Source organism: Puntigrus tetrazona, chromosome 11 (genome assembly GCF_018831695.1).
Source record: "Puntigrus tetrazona isolate hp1 chromosome 11, ASM1883169v1, whole genome shotgun sequence".
Classification (NCBI taxonomy): Eukaryota; Metazoa; Chordata; class Actinopteri; order Cypriniformes; family Cyprinidae; genus Puntigrus; species Puntigrus tetrazona.
The window spans coordinates 686,127-702,624 of NC_056709.1; the positions used below are offsets into that span (position 1 = coordinate 686,127).

The 16,498-nt window shown below is 41.2% G+C and overlaps 1 protein-coding gene across 12 annotated transcripts in view; it reads left to right on the top strand.

Annotated features, from left to right (window-relative positions):
- atp2b2 (ATPase plasma membrane Ca2+ transporting 2) overlaps positions 1-16,498 on the top strand; it is a 106,353-nt gene that overhangs the window by 82,989 nt on the left and 6,866 nt on the right. For 4 of the 12 annotated variants that reach the window (XR_006252083.1, XM_043251996.1, XM_043251995.1 and 1 more), the window contains exons 13-23: positions 4,403-4,644; positions 4,881-5,115; positions 6,857-7,036; positions 9,175-9,262; positions 10,017-10,123; positions 10,857-11,048; positions 12,092-12,305; positions 12,419-12,630; positions 13,202-13,309; positions 13,820-14,002; positions 15,958-16,044. Coding sequence is in view for 11 of the 12 variants with exons in the window: in XM_043251996.1 (XP_043107931.1) it covers positions 4,403-4,644; positions 4,881-5,115; positions 6,857-7,036; positions 9,175-9,262; positions 10,017-10,123; positions 10,857-11,048; positions 12,092-12,305; positions 12,419-12,630; positions 13,202-13,309; positions 13,820-14,002; positions 15,958-16,044 (1,848 nt within the window). In the remaining variant the exon portion in view is untranslated. Of the gene's footprint in view, positions 1-4,402; positions 4,645-4,880; positions 5,116-6,856; positions 7,037-9,174; positions 9,263-10,016; positions 10,124-10,856; positions 11,049-12,091; positions 12,306-12,418; positions 12,631-13,201; positions 13,310-13,819; positions 14,003-15,957; positions 16,130-16,498 lie in introns of all 12 variants that reach the window. The other 8 variants (XM_043251991.1, XM_043251992.1, XM_043251993.1 and 5 more) reach the window with 2 other exon arrangements.

A 16,498-nucleotide genomic window follows, 5' to 3' on the forward strand; every position in this document is an offset into this window, starting at 1 on the left:
AATGCCTTTTTTGACCCGTCAGTGCAGTACACTATAAGTCAGCAGAAATGCATAAAAACATCACCCTCATGTCAGTCAAATCCTTCAAGACTGTGGCTTTTATTCTGTGGAACCCGAAAGAAGATGTTTAGCCTGATGTTCATTCTGCTGAAAAAATAAAAAATAAAAATAGCAACAGTAGAGTGCTGCTTCCAGCTATCTGAGTGAAAGGCATTCAGGGTCTACTGACTGCGTTTACTCTAGTGACTCAATCAATGATGTGATGCAACGCTCACGTTTTTGCTCCTGAATTATAACCAAAATCAACTTTCATGTTTGAATCATTGTGCATTGAAAATATGGTAGTTTTAGTTTTACACAAATGTAACATTACATTCAGCATCACAAAAGAATATCTATGAATTCCACAGGAGGAAAAAATTCATGACCCTTCAGTGATTGTTCAAAAGATAGACAGCCCTGAATGAACAGAAAACAAGGTGTCCCACATAGAGTATCCCACCGATGAAATCTTAGCTTACTGGAATCAGGATTGTGTTTGCTTTAGGCCTTCTCATGTGTATGTTTCCATATGTGCTGTGTCTTCTTTGAAGACCTAGAATGCTGCAGAATAATCTGTGTATTTTGGAACACCAATTTGAGTTGGTTTCCAAAAGTGTGAGACAATGAGTTCGGAAACCTAGTTCATCTAGGTCCTGGGAGCTGGCTGACTTGAATCAGATCTGTTCTGTATCTTGGTTTAAGAAGCATAGGAATGGAAAGCAAACCGCAGCTCACTAACATTACTTACAGAACCTGTCCCTGGAGACCAGTACTGAGAGCTTTCGTAACCATACAAAGCAAGACTTGGATAAGCATATCATTCCAGACTTCTTATTGTAAGAGCAGCAGAACTCTTAATCTCTGGAGAGATCCCCCAAGCTACTGTGCTTTGCTGCTCCATTACACAATTAATGCATGAACTTCTCCTCACCCAACACTTGAGAGTTCCTTCAGGAAACTTTCCAAAGGCTCCTTTCCAACTCAGCCCTGCTGAAAAATCCAGCATGAAGCAGCATAGATTCCAGGCTAGTCCAGGCTGTTTTTTTAGTGGTTAGTGTCCCTGATATTTGTATACTTACTACACAAATATACTTGAACTTAAGTATACTTAATAACGTAAACTTGAGGGATATTACTTTTTGGTAAGGGGTGTTGGGGACCAGCAAAGCAGCACCCCATGTTGGTCCCAGCATGCAGAACATACCTTATGCTGATGACCAGCAATGCTAGATTTTTTTAGATTTACATTTAAGGGAAAAATGGTGATCTCAGATGCATTATTAAATTAAACTTTACCTCTTCTCAAATCAAGTTAGCATTCATAATTGGAGCAGTTATGAAGTGTGTATCAGTGTTACGAGCGGCTGTTGCTCAGCCACGAAAGAGTCGGTGTAATCCTGAAATCGGAGTAGGACACACAGTACAGGTGATGCTGCTGGCATGTACACTGATACTTCAGCCGGTAGTCTGAGCTCTGCGGAGACTTCCTGTCGCTCTGATCTCAGGTTGCTTCTACCACCTGTTCCATCAGACCTTCTGGCCCTCTGATTGGAGAGGTCGGGTCTGACACTGATGTCATGTTCCCGGGCTCCCATCAATTCTTGATTGGAGGTTACATGTCCGTGTGTGTGTGTGTGTGTGTGTGTGTGTGTGTGTGTGTGTGTGTGTTTGAAGACTGTTCAGTAGGTCATCGGCTGTAGGCTCTGGATCCTTAGTTACACCAAAGACAGATACAGTTAGCCTTTTTTAAAAGCTTTTTCAAAGGTTTGTTTGAGCAGAGTATCAGATAGCGATTAACACATTGTTGCATGTGTTTTATTCATGCTTGATGTGTTTTCAATTGGCTTCTACTTGGGAATCTGGGAACGGGTCCATTCAGTGACTCCACACAGGCACTCTAGTTTCTGTCATCCAGATGATGAACGACTATATGAATAAAACCATATGCTTCCAATCAAATGCCTGTTACCTGCAGTATAAAGACATAATGGTGCATGAATATGGACATCATTCAGTACCATGGTAGGACATTTTCAATTATGTTGTTTTGGTTACATGTCCGGGTAGTGGACTGCTTTGAGGTCCTGTCAAACAAACATAGTACTAACCCAGCAAGAACCAAACTCGAGTGTCTTTAAGTCAAGACTAATTTGGCAAAGCCACAGCCTTCTCTATAATATATATTAGGAATGGAAGACTTTACTGTCCTATAGAGTTTAATTCCATTTACGATCAAAGACACCTTTCTGCAATTTTCTTGCGAACTATCCTTGTTTTAAAGTCCACCTTGTTGACTCCAGTCGAGTTTAATCTTTTTTAATCTTTCATGTCCAAAATGTTCTTCATGAGTCTGTGCCTTTAATTATTCAAACACTTCTGCCTGTAATTTTGAAGCAATTCTGAAGACTTAGGTTTGATTTCTCAGGTGTGTTAGATTATGGATTGAGTTAAAGACAGTTCTTGACCCCTATTTTTATTATCTATCACTTACACAAAACATCCGCTACTAGTCATATGTAAATACTCGATGCTCGAAGTATGGACACCGGCGTAATTATGACTGAATTATTCAGGTAAATTTGAATTTAAACTTGACGTGGTCAAAAAAAGAAGTGGCATCCATTAAAGACAACGACATTAATAAATGACTCGATTGGTAAGGACTTGGACCCAACACTAGTCTATAAGCCGGAAAGAATACTGCCCTGTGAGACTTCTCTGCTATTTTGGGAGCAGCTTTTTCATTGTGCACATGACAAGGTGAAATATCTCGCTGTCTCGTGTTTGATAAGTTGTGACTCATTTTGGGCAAAGTCGTTTGTCCGGCTGCAGCCGCTCCATGTGGCTCAGGGTCTCTGCCAAAGTCTCTCTACGATGCCTCGGGCTGCCACTCATTCATTTCAGCCAATCAGCTTTGGCAAAGCTCTCAGCTCACGGCCGGGACGGGGCTGTCACTGTCAGTGTAGGTAACACTGAGAAATCAAAGAGGTGCTATGAGGATGACCTTCTAGGGGACACAAGAGGGCATCCGTGGCTCCTGCAGTGAGAAGGAGAATAGATCGAGGGCCCGTGTGGAGCGTAGGAGCCGAATAGGGCCGTAAAGAGGAAGTAGTGCTGCCAGTGCATGTTTTGCCATATGCCATGGTTCGTAGGAGTGCGTGCTGACCAGGGAGAAGACAGCTGTTCAGGAGAGCTTTGTGTGCCAGCGCCTCTCTGAGGGGTGCTATGAAATCCGCATCAAATGCATGAGCAGTCTTGAATGACCCAGGTGAGCAAACACGAGGTACTTCTTTAATGTCAATTCTTCCCCTGAGGTGCACTTAGCGAAGTTAGTAAAGTTCTTGTGGCAAAAATGAAATTTAGCTTTAGTTATAATTCCATTTTTCCACCCTCTCTCTGTCCCGGGAATTAAATGGTCTAATTTATATTACCCAGTAGGCTACAGTCACAGTCTGATGCCAGAAAATTGTAAGACTTTAAATATAAAATGTGTAACCTGTACACCAGCTTTGTTTGCAGAAATTTCTGTTGCAGCTTACAGGAAATCCACTGCTTGAATGTTGGAAAAGTAAATCAAAAAGAAAGTTTAAATCAAAATCTGTACGGGCATTTCAGCATTCTTTTTCATCAATAAATAAACAAATAATGAAATCAAAGTTCCTGAAGTAATTCAAGCTGAGTAGTGGATTTTGTTCTTTCAAACTAAGGATAACGAGATTTGAATTGGTTTTGTGATGTGAAACTATTATGGATCTTTTATTTCTTTTAAGCTTTTTCAGGCTTTCATACTGTATGTATATGTTAACGCTTCTCTGATTCTAATTCTCTGAAAGACAAATGGGATCAAGTGGGATTGCAGACAGTTTATTAAAAACAAGAGACTGATAGCAGGAAAAACGCAGTGTTAAATTTACATTGTGAAGACCCATCATGCTCAGCATCTCAGCACTGTTGTAAATGAAGGCAAAAAAGGTAGAGGCCAACTGCAATTCAACACACTTAAATGATAGAAGACCAAGCTGAATTTAGTTAAAAATATATAATGACAAGTTCACTTTGAACTCCCATGATCATGAAGTATAGAAGGTGGAAGATTAATACTTTAGTGATTGGAGCTGAAAAAAAAAGGTTCTAAAAAAAGTGACCTGTTCTTCTTCTCTTAGGCATCCAAGCCAAGTTTATATATCTGTGATGAATTGAAACAAAACTTGGTGAATGAGATTAGCAAACTGACCAAAAGATTCAATGCAGCATAGCACACTATGAGTGCAGGTTGCTAAGAGACGGTTGCCTTTACACGGAGACAGGTGGCTAGCATGCAGCAGCTATCTGAAACATCTTTGGATTTCTTTCGTTCCAGCCTCCAGATAAGGAAGGAGGTCTTCCCAAACAAGTGGGCAACAAAACCGAGTGCGGCCTTCTGGGCCTGGTCCAGGACCTGAAGCGAGACTACCAGACTGTCCGAAACCAGATCCCAGAAGAGAAACTCTACAAGGTGTACACGTTCAACTCCGTGAGGAAGTCCATGAGCACCGTCATCAAGCTTCCAGACGGCAGCTTCAGAATGTACAGCAAAGGAGCGTCCGAAATCATCCTTAAAAAGTGAGTGCCTTTCATCTGCTCTCTGATGCTTCAGCTCTCCAGCAATTTCTCGTAAAAGCATTTCGGTGTCTCAATAGCAGATGGAGGGGCATTATGTTGAATTACTGGAGCTTCATGTACCTGGAATCATTTACATGTGCTCTTTGCGTAATTATATCATAAAGAAATTTCCTCAGAAATTGCTGTGATGAAGGGAACGTGTATGTCCTTGTTTCATGTGAGCATGTTGTCTTCAGGTGTATGCGCATTCTGAACGAGACCGGAGAACCGCGCGTCTTCAGACCGAGGGACAGGGATGAGATGGTGAAGAAAGTAATCGAACCCATGGCCTGCGATGGGCTCAGAACCATCTGTGTGGGCTTCCGAGACTTTCCTGCGGACCCGGAGCCCAACTGGGAGGACGAGAACAACATTCTGACTGAGCTGACCGCGATATGTGTTGTTGGAATCGAGGATCCCGTCAGACCCGAGGTGAGAGCTTTCTTCACGTTTCATCATGTCGTATTTCATGGTTTCAATTAGAATTTTTATATAAAGTATTGCATCAGGAAAGCAAGCCTGTAACATGACCTCTGCCTCATCATTCACGGATCTTGTTGAAGATGTGCAAAGCTGTGATGTTTTCAAAATTGACTAGTTTTCTAGACAAGTTCCTTAGTGGAAGACTTTAATTCAGATGCATTATTATGTTTAAAAATCAGATTAAATGCTTGGGTCCCATTGTTTTTTTTAATTCTGACGCATTTTAGACTAAATATAATATATACAGTAGGTATTAAAGGTATATAAAAATCCTGTGATGCATTTTATAAGGTCATTTAGTTCAACAGCTAAAACACAATAAACTTATCAACACAGCTCAAGCACTAAGAACACTAGAAGCAAAAAAAGATCTGTGGGAGATCCCAAAAACAAACCGAGACCACTAGGAACATTTAAAGTTGCAACCCGATTGGGTTCTAAGGACACACAACCGTTCATACTTCACCTCATATCATCTGTATCTAGCCTGTATTTAGGTGTTTTTGCTCTGAGATTACCGGAAAACAGTGGGACTTGGAGGAGAAGTTGCATCAGATTCATGTGAAAGATTTAAAAACACGTCCTCAAATGATCGTACATCTTCATGCACGGGGACTGAAGAAGCGTCTATACTGCTGCATTATTTAACCTCCTCCTTTTATCCCGTTGTTCCTTTGCTCTGTCTCTGGAGCCACGCTCAGTAATTGTCAGTTTGTTGAAGACTTCTTACAGAGAGCGGCATCTGCGGCAAACATTCGCGAAGCTCTGACTGCAGAATCTGCAGAAATGCCGTTTTAAATTGTTGTGTTATTGCAACGTTCTGTTGATGACACCGATTTGGTGCGTTTGATCTCAGCGTTCTGTTACGGGACACGTGAACCATTCCTTTCCCTAATAAACAGCCGAAACCTAAGAATCCGTAAACAAATCCATTTGTCTTAAATGTCTAATGTTACCACGTCACCTTCTTCTGCCGTGGTGTTTAATTGATGAGGCTCTTCCTGTCCTCCTGATGAGTCAGGTGAGACTGGGCTGTCTTTCTCAGAAATACTTGGACGTCTAGTCAAGCAGATATCATCTCTCGCTTTAGTGTTTAGACCGGCCCCCATTTCCATAACGTCTGTGATTGTGTCGGATTCGCAGAGTGCACAACAAGTGTGTGTCATGGTACGTTATCGAAAAACTATTGATATTTCGTAATTAAGCAAAGTGTGCCTATTTTGTGCTCTGCTAGGGTGAGTCACACAAAAATGGTTTTGTCTGAAAAATCAATTGCCACGCACAAATTAGCGCAATCATAAAACTTAAAGAACCAAGCCGCTCTAGTCTTTGCTGGTTTTAAGCAGTCCACGGGCTGGATGTACGACGATTTTCAGCTGGTCAGTCTGAACCTGTTCAGAGCAGGAAAATGGAATAATTTTTGTCTTTTGTTGCATAAGAAATCATCTCCACCACTGCATAATTACAGCAGCAGCCCTTTGAATTCGTCCTAATGAGCTCTCACTTGTTTCACCGGAGCATCTGAAAGAGAGAAAGAGAGAGATTAGAGGAATCAGAGCTGACCGAATCCCGTGTGTTTTGCGGTGGTGTTCTCATTTACTGTTGCAATGGGCTGCAGGCGTAGGCTTGTGGTTTGCAGAGGCCTCTTCCTCTGGAGCGGAGCTGAATTAACGCAGTCCTGCGTCCGCAGGTGCCCGACGCCATCAGGAAATGCCAGCGTGCAGGAATCACGGTGCGCATGGTGACAGGAGACAACATCAACACTGCACGAGCCATCGCTATCAAATGTGGCATCATCCACCCCGGAGAAGACTTCCTGTGCATCGACGGGAAGGAGTTCAACAGGAGGATCAGGAACGAGAAGGGAGAGGTACAGTGCTACAGGAGTATACAGCAAAATACTTTTAACTGGTCCCTTAATGAAAGTAAGCACCACAAATGTTAAAATAGTCAAAAATACAATAAGATACCAACATCTGCATTAAAGACCGCATGAAATGGCTTACAAGCAAAGTTCACTCTTCAGTGTTGACATAAAATGTTCTGTTCAAAAGTTAGGTTTTAATGAGATTTGTCTCTTCTGTTCACCGATACTGCATTTATTTGGTGAAAAATACTGTAATAATCTGACATCTTATTACAATTTCTATCCTCTGTAAACCCATCTCTCTCATGATAAACATGATAACCAACACCAAAGCAGATGTTTTTAGGAGGTACGAGCTGTAATGACGCAGGAGGCGGGAGCAGCAGCTCATTTGCATTTAAAGACACAGCGTGTTTGCCGCAGCAGTTCAGTGTGTTTCAGAAAGCCTCCACCTCCTCAGCTCCACCTGCACAGATCTGCCATGAGGTTCTCTCTTATGTTACATGTTCAGCAGCAGTATTTCCAGTAGTCTTGGATTTATTGCTCAGGTCTGCTCTGACCAGGTCAAACACATTATAGTTGTCATGTACATGGAAAAACTCCCTGAGAGTTTTTATGACAGAAATGGTAAAATGTCATCACAGCAGAATTTTCAGCATCATTACTGCAGTCTTCAGTGTCACATGATCCTTCAGAAATCATTAATATTTACCGCTCATTATTATGTGGAAAACTTCCCTGTATCTTTGTGGAAACTGTTTTGAACTTCATCTGTTTAATGCATTATTAGTTAATATAATTATTATTTTCCGAAAGAAAAAACCTTCTGACCCTAACCGTTTGAGCAGCACTGTATTACCGTATGAAACCGGTATGCTTCAATCCCGTCAGTTATGAAGTATGATTTGGTGCATCCACAGTATCTGGTGGCAGCTGGTATTTTTGGGAGAGAGACAGAAATCTGTGTAGTGCAGGATGAGTCAGCAGAGTTTTTCTAGAAGAGAAAGACACATCACACATGAGATGGATGCGTTTTACTTCAGGTAAAGCCCTCGCTACTGCTTAGCAAACTGCAGTTTGAGAGAATCATTCCTCCTAGTCTCATGGGCTGTTTTAATAAGTTAGGAGCCATGAATACTACAGGAGAATTAAACTTCATTAGACAAAGCGTTCTCCTGGTAGCTGCTCGTCACGAGTCACTGAAACGTGATTCAGATCAAGACAGCATCTCACTGCTTTCAGAGATTGTTAGTATTCTTGCTGTAGTCCGAAGCATTTCACTCACAGATTATGATGGTGATCATGTTCAAGTTACGGAAGTAAAGGAACCAGATCACACAGACGTTTGGTTAGAGTAGCCTGCATGAAATGAAATTGCATTCATTTAATTCATGATATATTATTGGTAAATATACGAAATCGCAATATTAACTAAATAATCTCTACATAGCGTTGTTCGTTGAGCTAGTCTTTCTCGGGCTCAGCTGCGGTCAAAGCGCGGCGCACCAAAGGGTTGAATCGGTCGTGTTTTAGGGGGTGGAGGGAGGACAAATTCAACATGGGGTTTTGTGGAAGGGGTGTCTTTCTTAAAACCATCGTTAGCTATCTATGGCCGTTCTCGGTATTTCTAACTCTATTGGTAGCGTCAGAACTTGTGAGCATAGTTGTTTTTGGAAAACGCACCGCTGATCAGATCAGACCTCAGGTAAAGCCTAGGTAGGGTATCTGTTTGTTTTAACCAGGTTCATGTTTGAACATCAAAACATCAGCAAATAGACATTTTAATATATCGTATTACCTCATTAATACCCGTTTTGTCTTCTGCAAAAAAAATCACTTTCCTGGGTATATAATTTTCTGATAAAAATAAGCTTCTGTTTCATAAACTGATAACAATATTTACCTCAGTCTACCTTTTGGGCGATATTATATTCCAATATCATTATGCCTCAATTAGCTAGATATAGATCAAGAGTTTACATTCTAATGAAATTACATCTTTGATATATTTATTAAATAAGTTTGCTCTCATTATGACAATAAAGATTTTTTTCATGTTACGTACTCATGGCTGTTTTACGGATTCCAGCGGTGAGCGTGTTTGTGATGATGGATGGACGTCTGTCTCATGTCTCTGGCAGGTCGAGCAGGAGCGCATTGATAAAGTGTGGCCTAAACTACGGGTTCTTGCCAGATCCTCACCGACGGACAAACACACGCTGGTCAAAGGTGAGGGAACCTGAACACAATCAGAACCACATCACTTCACAAGCACCGCTCGTTCACGCATGTACGTGTTTGTTGACATCTAGAGACATGAAGAAAAAACGACTATTATTCCAACACACACTGAAAAAAATATTGTATATGGTACAAGAAGATTGTCTCGCCGCCATTTTTTCAGTGTATTACACATTTATAAATACATTATAATGGAGATTATGATCTAAAACCGGGACAAAACATGTTAAATTAGCTGATGAACAAGGGGAACAATTTTTAGATGAATTATCAGCTAGACATATTTGAGTTTCTCTTACACGCCGCGCTCTGAAATCAGATCTGCGTTACATAAGACTGAACGTCATGGCTGAAGTTACAGGATAATTAACATACTGTAAGTAAATGTTGTGCTGTAATTACATCACTAGTGTATTTAATTAGTTATTTCCGGGCGTTATCGCTTGATTGTCCCTGATGTTTGGCTATCACATAGCTTTAATGCTGGAAACATATGGTTGTTCATTATAAGTGTTAAATGAGTCGTTCCCGTGAAGGAGTAACATTTGTGTCCACAACATCTGATCAGGTGAACTAGACTCATGTGTGTTTTAAAATGTAATTTAATCTTTGTTTTTGGGATCTGATTGTTTAATCCAGAGTGCATGTAATCAGCTACTACCCAGCTCTCTCTCTCTCATATGAATGTATGTTTTAATGATTAAGTATGACTAGTTGCTATTATTGTGATCTCGTCTCTCAGGTATTATTGACAGTACTCTGGTGGACCAGCGTCAGGTGGTGGCTGTGACTGGTGACGGGACCAACGACGGCCCGGCCCTCAAGAAGGCAGATGTGGGCTTTGCCATGGTGAGAACCGATCGAGGCGCTCGTAATCCAGTCTCAGCAGCGGGCTCAGAGCGCCCCCTAGTGTGAGCCAGAGCCTCTCACTCCTGTTTCTGACATCTGTCAGTTGAGGTGAAAAAACAGCTTGTGTCAGCACCGCCCCGCCATTTCTATTTTCTAAGTTCAGCCGTGTCAGAGGAGAGCATATTCTTGTGTTGCTGCTCATCAAACTGACACGAGCTGCCCGCGGGCGGCTTCCTCTCTGTGGTATTTACCATGATTTTACTGTCAGACGTGTCTTAAGGGAGAACAGTCCCTCAGGCTAGTCTTTTAAAAAGCACAAACACACTGTGAGCAGAAAGTAACTCTTTACCCAGACAGGTTTTAGCATTCACTGACTGTCCACATGAGCGTCTGTTATCACTCACACAGTACATGAATGTGATCACACGTCATGTCAACAACTTCTTAAAAGATCCTATAATATCATTTCTTTCTTTCTTTCTTTTAATCTTAAATATGACCTTGACAGATTTCATCAAGTGAAATTTTAGCAATGCATATTGTATATGGTTTTGCATTGAGCTGTGATTAAACATGCAGGTATAAACACAAACAACATGCATTACTAAAAATTTCACTTGATGAATATTTTCATATTCATATTTTCAACCTAACATTAAAAGAAAGAAATGAATGAATAAATGATTTTGCTGCGTTTGAAGCAGATGTGAAGGACGGGCTTCTGTCTTGGCAGGGAATCGCAGGGACAGATGTGGCCAAAGAGGCATCTGATATCATCCTGACGGACGATAACTTCTCCAGCATCGTGAAAGCAGTGATGTGGGGACGCAACGTCTACGACAGCATCTCCAAGTTCCTCCAGTTCCAGCTGACTGTTAACGTGGTGGCTGTGATCGTGGCCTTTACCGGAGCCTGCATTACCCAGGTTTGTGCTGTTGGCTGATTATTAGTGATCTGAGCAAGCCACTAAACTTATTAACGTGCACTTGTTTGGGGTCCCCCCCTTTTTTAATTCAGCAGGGATGCATTACGTTAGTAAAGATTGTTATAAGATTGTACTGCATTTTATAAGTACATTCCTTCTATTAAAAACGTACTGACTGCAGTATAACCCCTCCCGCATGAATAAAACATCAGAGCATCTCACTTCTTTACCTGACAGTTGATAAAAACAGGTGAAAGATTCCACAGATTTACATTAAAAGGAGGGACCTGAGTCAGAATTAGAGAGCAGAAGATCACTTGAGGGTGGAATCAGAACACCTTAGCAACCTCATACTAACGCCCCGGCAACCATCCAACACACTAGCATTGTAGCAGTGAGTTTTGTACAGGCCTCATGCATCTTCTTCCTGAAGGTTAAAGCTTGCACTTGCACTCTCTATTCTATTTCTAATTTACCTTCTAACACCAGACATTCTCAATTCTTTTTCAATTCACTAACACTACCAAAAATACAACCTTGTGTATTGTGTTAGGCTAACCTAGACTTTAGCAGCACTTACCTTTTATTGTTCTTTTGTTGGTTTTGATCGCTTCTGTTGTCCTCGTTTGACTCAATGCATGTCTTTAATGAGACGATAGATATGACCTACTATGAAATCTCAAATTAGACTATGCAGAGACATGTGGCAATGGCAAAGAATCCATATTAGATTACTAGGCCAAGGCCAAAGACTTCATCCCTGTGATCTAAAATAGCATTGTTTAATTTCCTAGAGGATCGCTGACCTAATAAATGATGCAGCACTTCTGAGAGAAAGAGGCTAGACTGGGTGAAGTTACCGCTGTGAGAAATGAACATCCAGAGAGCTTTAGATGAACGAGGACACTGAGACAATGAGTTTCAGGGTCTTCTTACCAATATTTTGATACACAAGGACAATGCTAGTAGAACATCTAGCTCAGTGCATTATGTTTTGTTGGTCTCACGAATTGATGAACCACGCTGTACGTACGTTCTTCCAGGATTCTCCTCTGAAAGCAGTGCAGATGTTGTGGGTGAACCTGATCATGGACACTTTTGCATCTCTGGCTCTGGCCACTGAACCTCCCACCGATTCTCTGTTGATGAGGAAACCCTACGGCCGAAACAAACCCCTGATCTCCAGCACCATGACCAAGAACATCCTGGGCCACGGCGTGTACCAGCTCGTCATCATCTTCACCCTGCTGTTTGTGGGTGAGTTACCTCTGCAGTGCATGCTGAGCTAATACGTTTATGCTTTCATGTCTGGAAAATAAAAGCTTAGCGACACACAGATAGCTGAAGAAACAACTGTGTGTGTGATCCAGGCGAGCAGATCTTTGACATTGACAGTGGCAGGAACGCTCCGCTGCATTCTCCTCCATCCGAGCACTACACCATCATCTTCAACACCTTTGTCATGATGCAGCTCTTCAACGAGATCAACGCGCGTAAAATCCACGGAGAGAGGAACGTGTTTGATGGCATTTTCAGAAATCCCATCTTCTGCTCTATTGTTCTGGGCACTTTCGCCATTCAGGTACCAAAACATGTAGAGCTTTAGTAGATCATGATTTTGGGGAAAATAACGAGCCACCATGCAGAACGGTCTGCTTTTGTCATAGACAATTAGTGATATTACATCACATCACATTACACTGCATGACCCTGGACCAGAAAACCTGTCATAAGGGTCATTTATACTTAAATTAGCGTTTCATTCATGTAGGCTTGTTAGGATCTGATTTGCAAAAAAATCTTTAAAGTTGGCCAAATGAAGCCTTTAGTAATGCATATTACTGATCAAAAATAAGGCTTTGATATAATTGTATAATTGGTAGGAAATTTACAAAATATAGCATGTTCTTTACTTAATATCGTAATGATTTTTGGCATAAAAAAATTATAATTTTGACCCACACAATGTATTTTTCATTATTGCTATAATTAAATAAATATACCTGTGCTGCTGATTATTGGGCTATTTGACCCAGTAATAATCAAATCTTTTTTAAAAGGTTTTACATGATTTAAAAGAAGTATAGTTCTAAATATAACGCACCCATCTGCAGTGCAGCACATCTGTAGGTCCTTTTGATATTTTATTTCAGATCGTGATTGTTCAGTTTGGAGGGAAACCGTTCAGTTGTTCTCCTCTGGACCTGGAGAAGTGGATGTGGTGTGTGTTCCTGGGGTTGGGAGAGCTGGTCTGGGGACAGGTAAAGCAACTCTTTCTCTTTCTCATTTCATACAAGGTCTTCATTAAAGGGATAGTTCACTTTCTCTCCCCCTCACGTTGTTGCAAACCTATGACTTTCTTTCTTCCATTAAACACAAAAAAAATGCTGTTTTGAAAAAATATGTTGAAGTTTGTTTTATTTGCACGGTCAGTGAGCTCTAGTGTTGTTATGTAGATATTTTTTGTGACATTTGAAAAACATTTGAACATTCCATTAAAATATCTTAATTGTGTTTTACTAAAAAGAAAATTTGCAACAACATGAAAGAGAGTATGTAATGTAATATTTACCTTAGTATCTCATAGGTAGTTGCTTGACCCGGACATGTAACTTTGGAAGTATGTTTTGTGAACAGTATCTGTCAGAATAGCTATACAGCACACACTGGGCTTGTTACTTACCTGGGTCTGCGAAGATGGAGCTCAGAAATGGCTCTGTTTTGTGTGCTATCATGTTCTAATATCCACACACATCCTCACTCTGGGTCAGGTCATCTCAACGATCCCAAACAGCAAGCTGAGGTTCCTCAAAGGCGCTGGTCAGCTGACTCAGAAGGATGAAATGCCCGAGGAGGAGATGAACGAGGACCAGGAGGAGATCGATCACGCTGAGAGGGAGTTAAGACGAGGGCAGATCCTCTGGTTCAGAGGCCTCAACAGAATCCAGACTCAGGTTAGAACCTCTGGCGGTCTTTGGGAAGCTACGACGCATGAAACAATCAGCATGAATTCTGCACTGTAATGGCATCTGTAGGAAGTAACTATACTTCTGCTCGTACATCGATTGTGTTTGTAATTATGTACTTGAGATTCACCATCTGCACGGCTGGGAGTGTGTTTTAGGGCCAGATTTAGAACAGTGCGGAGGTTGAACCGCAGCTCAGCTCTGCCAAATGCCATCACTGGCACAAACATCAGCGCTGATCGCAAGACTTCAGTACTGCCGCATTAATCATGGGCTGTCAGTACACCTTTCATGAAACACACTTATATTCCAACTCAACTGTCATTTATTGAATAGCATTTTGCATAATTAGATCTAAATTACAATGAAAACCTCAGTATAACACTTACGTTCGATTAGGAACAACATAATTGCATTTCTATTACAATCCCTACACTTAAAAAACAATGAAGCTGTTGTCATGAAATAGATAAAATAGTTGGTAACACTTTACTTTAAGGTGTCCTTGTTACACGCACTCCTAACAATAAAGTAATCTTAAGACAAACCCTAATCCTATCCCTAACCATACAGTAAGAACATGTAGATAATTAATATCACTTACCACTTAAATGTACAATTACTCTGTAACAAGGACTAGTGTGGTCTCTAGTGTGAACTGGAAGTAATGTAGAACAGTTTTTCTAGCAAGATTTGAGAAAGCCACTAAGTTTACATTGCCCCATTCATAAGCCATCCCTGTGATAATATTTCTCTTCAGTCTAAAAGCATGTCCTTAGGTAATATCACAATAACTTTGTTGTTCTGAATAGCATGAGGCCGGATATTCAGACCAACAGCACCGTTGTGAGTGTCATGAGGCTTTGGTTCTCAATTCTAGTCTATACTTTGTACGTATTGCATGTCTCTCTTATTTAACATACCCGACTGAGATCATCAGCTTATTAGTTCAGTTCATGGATCTTAATCCTAACAAGCTGATGATCTCAATCAAGTGTGTTAAATAAGGGGGACATGAAAAAGTGCAGGGGGCCACAGGACTGGAATTTACATTTTAGACAAAGTTGTCCATCACATTTTTAAAAACAGTCGCAACCATCACATCATCAAGCCGCAGAGTACCAGAGATATCTCCTACCTGCCCAAAGACTTCTGTACCGTCACTTCTGCTACGCTTCTTCTCAGACCAGTCAAAATCACACAACTCATGCTACGAACACAGACAAGCAGCGAACCAGTTAACAGAGAATGACTTCCCATATTCCAGTGTTTCTCAATCCTGGTCCTGGACACTCCCCAAAACTGCATATTTTAGGTATGTTCACTTGAAGTGGCGCTGCATCCACTGATTGGTGTGTCACATTAAAGTACTGCAAGAGCATACGGACCTATCAGCTGTCAAATGCTCTCGCTGTATTTTGATGTCATACACCAATCGATAGATGCAGCTCCGCTTTTGTGTGTCACTAGAAGAAGCTCTAGGACCTGAAATGGGTGTGACAGATAAGGAACACATACAAAATGTGCAGTGTTGGGAGCCGCCCAAGATCAGGGTTGAGAAACACTTCCATATTCTAAATATCCCCACTACTGGAATACCATCCGTCCAATTTATATTAGCACTAACTGAGTTTTGGTAGTTGCATGCACATCATTTAGAGTGAATTGCTATGGCCTGCTGTTTGTTTTTTGATATGATAACAGTGCTCTTCTAGGCGTAATGATGCAGTCCTGTGGCAGGGCTCTCAAGGGTCTCTGGGCGTTCATCATGACTGCTGTCAAAGCTGCATCAGCGGGGAGGAGGACCTTTCTAAAGCCATCAAAGCCTCAGTGCTAATTTAAGATGAAGTGTTTAATGTGTGATGAGGGCCTGTCATAGTCTTCTAAACCATGTCCATTGTGATGAAGCATTGCTCCATGTATTTCTCTCCCCCTTCCTGCAGATCGAGGTAGTGAACACATTCAAGAGCGGGACTTCCTTTCAGGGGGCTCTGAGACGCCAGTCCTCCACCACCAGTCAAAATCAGGATGTAACCAATGTTTCTAGTCCTAGTCACGTGTCCTTGTGCAATGCTCTTTCCTCTCCTACCAGCACTGCTGCTGCTCCCTCTGGGCGTGAGTGACACTCTTCTTTGGGTGTTTCTCAGGGATGTCCTTGGACTCCAGACCTGAAGTGGTCCAATCATAACAAAAACAAAAAATAACCAGATTTAAACTCCTTTAAAAAAAGTTATACATCACAAATCTGGAGACAGAACATTGCAGAATATAAGATGCAGTCCCTACCTAAACATACATACATAGGTCATGAAAGTTTAAAGTGCAAAAGAAACATCATGAAAAAGGCATCACAGGGAAGCAATTCTGGGATTTTAGAAAGAAGCTCTGTTCCATAATCTGTTGCAAATATAATGCATTAATCTTATGCTAGGGTTACCATAATTACGAGACAACAGCTACTCAGAGCTGTTCAAATTCTCTGAG